Source organism: Manis pentadactyla, chromosome 1 (genome assembly GCF_030020395.1).
Source record: "Manis pentadactyla isolate mManPen7 chromosome 1, mManPen7.hap1, whole genome shotgun sequence".
NCBI classification, from domain to species: Eukaryota; Metazoa; Chordata; class Mammalia; order Pholidota; family Manidae; genus Manis; species Manis pentadactyla.
Genome location: NC_080019.1, coordinates 180984033 through 180994772, shown reverse-complemented (window position 1 = coordinate 180994772; position 10740 = coordinate 180984033). Strand labels below are relative to the sequence as shown.

The 10740-nt window shown below is 45.0% G+C and overlaps 1 protein-coding gene across 3 annotated transcripts in view; it reads right to left on the bottom strand.

The window, feature by feature from the left end:
- Window positions 1–265: 265 nt before the first annotated feature.
- The window catches only part of RUBCN (rubicon autophagy regulator), a 70426-nt gene continuing 59951 nt past the window's right edge, over window positions 266–10740 (bottom strand). For all 3 annotated transcript variants that reach the window (XM_057503673.1, XM_036904782.2, XM_036904792.2), the window contains 9 exons: window positions 8590–8650; window positions 7728–7860; window positions 6946–7091; window positions 6322–6386; window positions 5644–5882; window positions 5021–5082; window positions 4417–4570; window positions 3235–3328; window positions 266–3002 (listed from right to left, as the gene is read on the bottom strand). In XM_057503673.1, the coding sequence (XP_057359656.1) occupies window positions 2824–3002; window positions 3235–3328; window positions 4417–4570; window positions 5021–5082; window positions 5644–5882; window positions 6322–6386; window positions 6946–7091; window positions 7728–7860; window positions 8590–8650 (1133 nt within the window). In that variant the 3' untranslated portion in view covers window positions 266–2823. The remainder of the gene's footprint in view (window positions 3003–3234; window positions 3329–4416; window positions 4571–5020; window positions 5083–5643; window positions 5883–6321; window positions 6387–6945; window positions 7092–7727; window positions 7861–8589; window positions 8651–10740) is intronic.

Here is a 10740-nt window from a genome sequence, read left to right as displayed (position 1 = left end):
TGGGAGGGGGCACACCCGTACATGGGAAAGGACTATGCGGCATGTAGTCTTTTCCACACAAAGAAATAGAAATCTCAAGCGGTGCAGTGATTGGACAAGGGCACAGTGCAAGTTGGTGATGAAGCATTCTGGCCCCCTCTTCCTGACTTGTACAATCTGGTTCGCATTATAAACACAGAAACCTCCTCAATTTGCAGACATGTGGGCCTCAGTGGACACTCAGTACCATTTCCTGATAGTCAAGGCAGGCAAGTAAGAGGCAGAATTTCATTTCCTTGGTTTATTAAAATGACAGTGAACTGTTAGGCTGTGTATGAAATGCAGCAAGGAGCAATCTAGTTCAGAATATGAGCAGCACACACACATCTCTACTCAGACTCCTGCTCCTTTTACATTAATCTAGCAAAAGCTCGACATCCTTGGCAGAGAAAAGTCAGTAACAGCTTCATTTAAGTGGAAAACATTTGCCTTCCACTCCTCTGCTATGTCTTCAATTTTGTCCCTACCTTGTAAGCAACCATTTCCCCCCACCTTATTTATAGAAAAGAACACTTCTTCCTCCCATTTCATTCAGAAGGAACTCTCTTCAGTGCATTCAAAACTGTTCCCCACAACAACAGGGGATTTTCAGATACTGGTAAGTTGCAAAGTGCTTTCAAAACATCCCATCTTCTTTCCTCTCTCTCCTTATTCTCAAATAAATAAATAAATGGGTATTTGGACAGTGTTGACAGCAGAGTGTCAGGGTCACTTAAACAGATATGCAAGCTAAAGGGATGGAATGGGGGAGGTGGAGAAAAAACAGTGAAAAACCAGGAGGATGTGAGATCGTTGAGCTCAGCTTTAGAAACAGTGTCAGCATTTTCTGTCCGCTGATATGAAACAGGCAGGACAGTAATTAGAGTGTCTCTCTCCCCCAGTGTGGAGACTTGTAGTAAGGAGCTAGATTTGCAATTTAAACAAAAACTGGAAGCAGAATCACCATTTTTTACAAATCTCTGAGTCTGACTCTGAGGCCTAGCCCTTAGTGAGACTTGGGTTTTGTGGGGTCATTCCCTAAGCTCCTGGAAGGACAATGAAGCATCTAGGCAGCCCTTCAAAACTGGGCTTGGCTGGAAGCCTTGGCTTCCAGAGGCTCCCCCCACCATGAGCTGGAGGAAGAAGTGCCTCACGGTCTTCCAACCTGACGCAGCCTCAGATTCCCAAGGCTGGGGGCAATCTCTCCCTGTTCCCTTCCGCCCTGATGGAGACTCAGCTCTGGCCCTGGCCTTACTGCTCCTCCTGTGCTGTGAGGGTCCTGGTTGCCTCTAGCTCAGGTACTTACTTATCAGCTTCCACCACCCATGCACTACTTTCTGTTCAGCTTCCTGGGGCAGCACCCACACGGTCTTTTCTCCTAGCAACCAACTGTGGAAAGACAGGTCCACAGGAAGAAGTAAGCCCCAGAAGAAAAATACTGTGGGCTTTTGTTCACACAGCTGCCATCCCCTAGAGCAGTGATCCTGACCAGTGTTTTACACAGAAGTCAGGGGCTAAGCAACATAGAGAGCACCACAAACATATACATGGTCCCCTCAAAAACTTTTCCCATCAAAATGCACATTAAAAAAAGAGTGTGTGTTTTAAAATAAGTAATGTGAAAAGAATGACTGCACATATGAGTATCACCAAGGTAAAGCATTCAGTGCATAATAGGCTTAAAGACCCATTTATCCCAAGAACACAGGAATATTCACACCTATGTCTACAAATTGTCAAGTTCTTAAACACCACTAATAGTAGGATGCTTTTTCTCCAACTTTGACAAAAGAAACTAAGGCAAGAGATCAGCCACTGGGGAGGGTCCTGGCTCTGTTATAGGAAGGGTATAGAGGGCATGGAGCTGGGCCACAATGACATCTAACAGGACAAAGAGGCAAGAGACCCACCAATAAGATGGTGATGGGGTTTCCATCCTCAGTTTAGGATGGCATGAGGGACTTGCCTGAGCTTGAAAGATCATACCCGTACCAGAGCGAGGTTGACTAAAAGGGACCCGACTGCCTACGAAGAGCTGAGTGAATGCTCCTTGAGCAACAGTCGCAGCCTCCCTTGCACTTCGTGTAAGGCTATGAAGGGGCCTGGCCCAAGTATCTATTCTGTTTTTTGCTTCAAGCCCACCAGGGTAGATAAAGAAAGTCAGCTTGTGACACCGTTTTTACCTAGAGTATTTCAAACAAGGAAGTCATGGCTGCTTTGCTGAGGTCTCTGAGGATTCCAGGGTAGTAATGATGCTATTTTTATAACCTCAAAAATACCTAAATAATCTGGACAGAATGCCCACAATGTAGTCCCATTCTCTGCTGCTTCTCTTCAGGGCACAGTCTGACTCTATTCCAGGATTGAGAGAGAGAAAACTCCATCCTCCTGTTTCAGCAGCGAAAGAGAAGTGAGTTGGTTGAGAAAGGCCTGGCTCAGAAGCCCCAGAACCACAACAAAATAAAACCAGAAGTGATACTTGGGAAACCAGATCTGGTCCAAGTAGTAGGCCAGGGATGCCAGAAAAATTGGGTCTTGCTGTCCATTCCCCTGACAGAGGCACCAGAAGCTTCACCTAAGACCCATGTGTCAGTTCTGATGGAAATACTACCTACAGTAGTCACAATAGACTGGACCCCACCAACCGAACAAAGGTTGACTGCACATGGACTTTAGACAAATCATAAAAAATAATGGTAATAATTAAAAAAAAATAAACCAAGCGGGGAAAGTCCTTAAAAGGGTGGCTCAGTTCTGCATTATGTGTGATCCTAACCCCTAGGAAGAGGGCTGAATGTGCCCTCTTCAGGTGGTCTCCAGGACGGTGGCCTCTAGGGCCAAGGCTTCAGTGGGTTCCTCCTCGTAGTCTGACATGTAGGACTCCAGGCTCAGCTTGGCCAGCAACTCCCGCCGGGCCTGTAGCCGCTCACACCGAGGACAGCTTCCAGACTTGAAACAAGTTTTATGGTAGCATGCTTTACACTCTGTTAAGGTTGGGAGGTGAGAGAGAAGAGAACAATCTGTATTATCTGCAGCTGGAAGTAAATCCTGCCATAGCCCCTTCTCATGTCAACTGCTCAGCGTGCCTGTGGTGAAACACAGGGCTTTTGTTTTTGAATCAAACCAAACTCTTTCTAATAAGGACGGCTGAGGGGAAATAAATTAGCTTTGTGTTCAGTCTTGTTTGCCCACTCCACACCTGGCACCAGACCTTACCTTCGCAGGTCCGGCACTTATGGAGCTCAAAAGGAAAGATGATGTCATCCTCATTCTGACAAAACTCGCAGATGAACCCCTTGGCTTGGCAGAGCTGGGGAGGAAAGGGGACAGGAGGCAAAATTAGGGCAGCACATCAGGAACTGGCATGAGAGGGTGAGCACAGTGAGAAGGGGCAACATAGAAATAAGACTTGAGTGTGCTCTGAGGGGTTCTCCCACCTCTTGGGAAGGGCCCTGGCTGGACTTCAGAGCACAATAGCTAAATGGGGCCAGGCTGGGCAGTGTTACATAAAGCTTTACTTGGGGAATAAAGTGAGTCACCATTCTGAGACAATCCATCACCCATAAGATAACTCTCAATGAAGAGGTCAAAAGAAGGAGGGAATGGGGCCACACAGGGCTTCCTAAAGTCAATGTTCCAGTCTGGGTAATAATTTTATTTTGAAATGGGATCCAATTAAGATAAAATGTGAAGACAAGGATATTTCTCCAAAATAACACCCAGCCTTGTCAGGGTACAGTGAAGTCTTTCTAATTTCCCATGCTACACAGAATTTCTACATATGACCCACTTTAAGCTCTAACTCTGGGACTGTTCACAGGAATACAAATTGGACATATTCTAGGATGGGAAATTCTAAAACTGAAACTTCCGAATTTCTGGCATGTTGGGCATATCAAGAACAAAAAGAACTTGCATGCATAAAATACTTGAAGTTTAGAAAATACTTCCACATACATTTTTCCATTGATCTTCAAAAAAACTGAGAGGAAAGGAGAGTGGGTATTATTATCTTCATTTTAGAGATAAGAAAATTGAGGCTAATCTCAGAGTGGGCAAGTATTTCCTTTGGTCACACTGATTGAAAATGACAAAGCCAAGACCCAGATTCCAGGGTTCTCCACCCATGTTATGACAATTCTATAATGAAGGCCTGCTTAGTCCTGCTCATTACCCAGGGGGCAATGTGTGCACCAAATCCTCTTTTCTAATTCTAGGTTCTTGAAACCTAGACAATTTTTATCTTTTCATCAACCTAAGGAAGAGCAATCCTGTCTAGTGTTTCCCACAGGGTTGACAGGCCATTTCAACTTCCTGGAACCAAATGACAGGAACCCTGTCCACCACTCCCCACATCCCTCAGCAAGGGCCCAGTCCCAGTGAGAGAGACTTGCTTACCATGCATTGCTCTACGTGGGCAGCTCCCACCCTAGTGAGCTCAGCAAGCCTGGGTCCAAGCACCCCCTTCCTGGTTGCAGTCAGGTCATTCAGTGAGTACAGGTGGAGATCCTCTGTCAGGTGGCCTGGAACCATGTCAAAGGAATCCAGAATCCTATAGATAATGAGGGGAAGGGAGTGGGAAGAGAATGAACACTTTGTATGGTACATCAGAGTAGAGATCTCTATCCAGAAGAGGGATAGGGAAGAGAAGGGCCCCAGGCAGAAGTAATGGGGTTGGGGAACACTCAGCCAGCCTAGGTGCTCCAGGCCACCAGGCCTTCCACACCACCAGGTGTTTAGGTGGCAGAAGTGACTCATACACAGTGATTCATGCCAGTTTGTACAGAGTGGTAGGCAGGTTCTGGAGACAATAACCAGATTTCCTCTTCTAGAGAAGAATACAGATGCTATTACTGCTTAGGCTTCTCATTTACCATTTCTGAAATTTTCTGCAAGAACCCCCTACTCTCCTCCTTTACATGACAAGGGCCAACTGCTAGGACATGTCTCTTTCAGAGACATTAACCCACCCAGAGGCATCTGGCCTCCCCAAAAGACTTACTCTTTGGCCAGTCGGCATGTCTTAAACATGTTCTTCATGTGATACAGCTGGATCCGCAGCAGCTGAAGAGAAAGACATTGTGGTGGTGGGTTGGGGGTAAGAAAGGGTATGAGGAAGAGAGGAACAACTGTTTGAATGACCAGTGCCTTTAAACCCTCAGGGTCTGGAAGCTTCGCATGCAGCAGCCAGAGCCTGACTGTCCTCTGTACCTGTAACTCAACAACTTGCTTCAAAGTGTCAGGGAAGGCTCCTTTGCTAGGTAAGGCTGCCCAAATCACACAGTTGGGAGCCACTGAGAAACCCAGAATTTGAATTTCCCACCTGATACCCTATTCTCCACTTAGTGATATTTTCAGTGCAGGGAGAAATCCTGCTTCTGCCATGGAGGGCTAACTGTAGCCTCAGAGCTGCTGTTGCCAGCTTTGTGGCTCTCACTAGACAGATACTTGGGAAAAGGCAACATATTAAGGAAGTGTATAGAGAAAGCATGAACAATGAGAAGGCTACAGCTCTGATGTGGTGGCAGAGAAGTGTGGTGAGTTGGGGGAAGTCTGCAGGAAAAGAGGGAAGGGATGAGGAGATGAGATGCGTAATCTGTGATGTGGCCTTTACAAAGGTCTTACCCGGACTTGATTGAGAAGCTTGACCTTCCTATAGAGGGCACCATTGATGTCCTGCACGTTGAAGAGAGGATCATTCCAGATCTTAATGAGCAGGTCCTTGGAGAAGTTGCTGACATAATACTTGCTGAAATCCCACTTGCGTAGAACTCGGCTGGGGATGAACATCTGGGCATTTTCGTGGCAGCACTGACAGAAGTACTTGCCCAAGTACTCACAGTACCGCAGCCGCTTGATATAATCTAGGAAAACCAAGGGTCAAAAGGTCAGATGTGGTTTCCCATCTATATGCTGGCACAGTGGCTCTGCCATTACTTTTGAAAGAGCAGGAAAGGATAGCCGGTTTGAGCTCCCAAAGCTGCAGAAACCCACATGGTGTGGCCTGTGGTTTGTGTCCCATCCTGAAGGCCACTGAGAAAATGAACCCTGACAGAGTTGGTGTAAGATCCAGCCTCCAAGAACCTGGCTGAATGGGCCCCATTACAATCTTGTTAATGTGCTCCCAGAAATGATTTCCCGCTGTCAGTGATCTTGCCTTGTCCTACCTTTCACGTCCAGGCCCCTTCTGTCCCTTTCCCCAGTTTTGCTCTGTCACCTCCTCTTACTACCTCTCTGGCTGGCTCCTCTCCCAAGTGTGCAAGAGCCAACGGAGGCAGTCCGGGGGCTGGAGAAGACACTCACCAGGGTCGGTCCGGATGCCACATCCTGCGCAGCGGTAATTCTGCTTGGCCACAGCAATTTTCCTCCTGAGGGAAGGGGAAGGAGTAGCGGTTGGCAGATACCAGCGGTGTGAGGACTCTAAGAGTAAAGGATGAGGGTATAAACATAGGGCTCTTACTAAGTATGGGAAGAGAGGGAAATTCACCTCTTGTTTTAGAGTTGGACAAAATGAACCTATTGGGAGAACCAGTTCAAACGAGGATTATAAAGTTAAAATTTAGGTCTAGGCAGCGTCTCTCCCGAATACTGACCCATATTTTCTATACAAATGTAAGAGATAAGAAATAGTTAAGAAGAGAGAACAATAGGGAAGAAAAGCATCCATCCAATTAAGAGAAGAAAAAACAACAAGCTCACAAAACTATTGGAGAAGGCAACAGGTTGAGGAGGCCATGATAAAAGTCCTCATTTCCAATTAGCTCTGGGAAGGACTGGGAGCACTAAGATTAGGATGGATGCTCCTCTCCCTCTGCCTTTAAATAAACAGAACTGTGTGTGAGGTAGAGCTGGAGGCAGAGACAAGAAGGTGAGGAGAGAGCCCTGCCAATCCAAAGATAATGATTTGATTTCCCAATGGCTACTCACATGGGGGCTGGATGAACATTAAAAATTATCTGAGGACGGGGTGGGGCCCACTCAAGATTGCCACGAACACGAATACGCAGCTTGTAGATGTCAGCATGCTGTCCGTCATCAGGTGAGATAGGCAGTGAGTCTGGGATGGGCAGGAGCTGCGGAAGAAAAGCACAGGGTGATCTAACATGGTCAGTCTCGGCAAACACAAATGCTTGACCCTCTGGTCTTGACAGAAGCATAGTTAATGCAAGACATTTCAGGAACACATGGGGAAAGGCTTCAGAGAACCCTGACCCTTGAAACAAACTACATGGCACCAGGCTACTAGAAGTAAGGGCCCTGGATTCCAAGAAGCAAAAGGAACAGAAACAGCATCCCAGAGTCATGGCACCAATTGCTGATGCTGTCCCTGGACCCACCCCAGGGTGCTTCACGCCTTACTCACTGCAGAGCAAAGAAAAATCTGAACAATTCACTTTTTCAGTGTCTCACAAGTTTTCAGTGTCACACAGGAATTCCATCTCTGGGTCTAGTGAGCAGTTATATAGAATACAGACAGTGAGGGGGCCATTATCTCCTGTTTTGACAATTGCCAGGGAAAAGCTAGGCAAGCATGCATACATTCAGGTATTCATCTAACACATTTGTAATGAACGTCTGCTGTGAGTAAGGAAGGAAACACATAGGCACATTCTACACTGGAGGCATGTGAGAAAGGAGAACAAAATCAGAAAGGCTCACAGCCTCCTGGGGCTGGACCGTGGGTAGAGAAAAACAATAGAAGAATCTACCTTCTGAGGGGCATCATGCTCTGGAACTAGCCACTCCAGCTCCGAGGCGGCTGGGAGCTGCATCCCCTCAAACTGTTTCAGGAGCCCCATGGCCACCGCCTCAGCAGATGTGGAGTGTAGGAAGCAGCTGGAGCTGGAAAGGAGAGATTCAAGGAAAGTTGAGCACAGAGACAAAAAACAGGAAGATGGGAGCCTTCCCTCCAGGATCTGATCCCACACACAGTGATTTCTGGACGGAGAAAACACTCATAGCATGCCCAGTCTGCTCAGCTTCTTTTCTGTCATCTTCAGACATGTGAATAGTGGAAAACATACTGGCCTTTTAGTTCTAAAACGGGTTCAAATCCTACTTACTAGCATTATGTGGCATTGCTAGTTGGGGGTTCTGTATCACTTCCTTTCTCTAAACTTCACTCAGTTTCTTTAACTGTAAGATGGAATTAGAATGCTAGTTTACAAAATAAAATGAGTAAAACTGCTTTGTGGACTATGAAAGACTACTCTTGTTCTCAAATGAGCTACTATATCCCCTGGTTGGGTCTACAATGTGGAACATGTTTAATTTGATATCTTACTCAGAAATCACGATCACTGCTCTCTTTTGGGACCCGATCTTCTGGGGACCTTTGCTAAAATCAGAGTTGACAGAGAAGCAGCAGCCCACACTGCAAGCTGTGCCTTGTCTGAACCGATGGTTTTCTGTCCCTTCCCCTGGGCTCCTGACCTTGTCAGGCAGGCCCAACCTTGCCTCTATGTGAATCTGGATGATTTCAGCCATAGCCTTTCCTATTCACAGGCCAAGAATTGGGTTTGTTTCTCCACATACCCCAAGATTTTATTAAAAAAAAAAAAAAGTACTTACAAGGATTGAGAGGAAATGAAAGATCTGCTGTTTGAGGCTGTATTCTTTCTGATGTCAGCATCTAAATGGAAACCAGACAGAAAGGGAGCAGGAAATAAAAAGGGAGGAGGTAAGGGATAATAATGGGAACCATTCCAGGCTACTGCCAACTAAGCATTGAGGGAAGCAGCTAGGTGACACATTCTATGCAGGATAAGGAGCAGAGTCCAGTGGAAGTTCCACACACATTTTACGGTTGGCTCTGTTCATGTCACGGCCAAGCTGAATCAGCAACATCATGCATCACATTGAGAAGGTCCAAGTGGCTACAAGTCCAGGGGGAGCACTGAGTGAGACTTGGAGCAAGACGGAGAATGAGAAGAGGACAGCTCCCAGGGACACACCCTCTACCAAATATAAACAGAAAGCAAATTATTCTGATCTCCCCCTCATGCTCTAAATCTCAAGCCCTGTCAAATGATAATCTCTCTGAAGTAAGAACTCTATCTACCTCTATTTTATATCCCAATCAGCACCTAATACAGAACTTGGATCACAGAGGACCACTATTGCTATTACCCCTGAATGTGAGAAGTCCTCTATATCCTTAAAAAAGCTTCATGGAAAGATTTCCTTCCTGTCTGGCAGCACAGGGAAGAAAAGAACTTCTCTATGGCTTGGCAGCTCCCCAGAGATGCCTGGTAACCAACAAATTTTCATGGACTTATTCAACAGGATCTTTACATAGAACTCTCAGGCATAATTACAGGGAACTATGGCAGACTTCCCAAAGCCTCTTTCTGATAAAGGATTTTGCGGAGTACTTCTAATAAAGATAAGCTTGGGTAGAGACCTCACCTACCCAAATACTTTTGGTGAGGAAAATGTGAAATAGAGCAGTCACATTCAAGAAAGGCAGAGTGAGCCTTTTCAAGTCATGAAAACAAGACTATCTGGTAAGTCTCATCCCTCATTTCCTTTGACGCCCAGTGAAAAGACTTTCTTGTCTAATTAAACCTATACAATAATCAATCTATTGCATTTAAGCCCCTCAATACAGCATTAAGCTTATATAACATCACTTTGCACTTGGCCATGAGCAGCTCAACTGTTCTTCACATTTCCTCTGTATATATATTTTTTGCATGTATCACTATATTGTAAGATTTCCTCATGAAGAAATGAGATGTTGCCTAATTCTTCTGTTGGGCACTAAAACATATAACACAGGGCTTTGTATACAAGCATATACTCAAATAATATTCCTGATAAATCAGTGTCTTCAAAGCTATGTACACAAGTAAGAGAACAGAATTAGAATCTGTCACTTAGTTTTCATGTGATTTCCAAGGACAGAAAATCTTAAGACAGCAACAAAATTTTTGATTAGTACATAATGAATCTTATTTTACTTAACAAAGAAGCTCACATATATCATATTTCCTGTCTGAATTTGCACCACCAAAATCCAGACCCCAATACACTGCTACTTGTCTGTTCTATTGTAAATAGTGCTAGTGGAGAAAAATAATTGTAGGCAGTAGTAGACCTTCAAAGATTGTTGTTTGGTGTGCAACATTTATTTGAGTAACACTTATACTGACTTGGATTTATACCTAAGTCTTGCCTTGCCTTTACAGCCCTCAGAGTGCTTTGTATATAATACGTTTTTGGAAAATAGTTCCTACATAACTGAGTAATTGTCTAAAGGCCAAGTTGTTGCATCCTTGGCACAGTATGCAGCATGTCATGATTGGCTATAAAAGCAGAACACAGTTTTCAGCCTGTTGGGAGTGACAGCAAAGGAAAGACAAGAGAAAATCTCAGATACTCTTCAATAAAGAGCTAACCAATGTTGTTACTTTCAGGTTAGGCTACTAAAGAAAACTGCACACAAAAAAGAAGAGGAAAAGTGGTGATCATTTGTGGTTGCTAAGGAAACCATGTCTTCATAAAAACTGTTTAGCAGTTCTTCATCCTTACAGAGGTAGTTTTTTGGGAGAAAAAAATCATTCTCTCCTGATTGGAAAACATAGTCAAGTCATATTTTATCATGTTTCTTCTCTTTTCTCAGAGGTTCAATGACTTCCTAGCTTACCATGAATACTTTCAAGAGTGTGGAAGACAACCTGGTATAAGGATCTTACCCCAGGAGTAGAGAAGAGAAGCAGC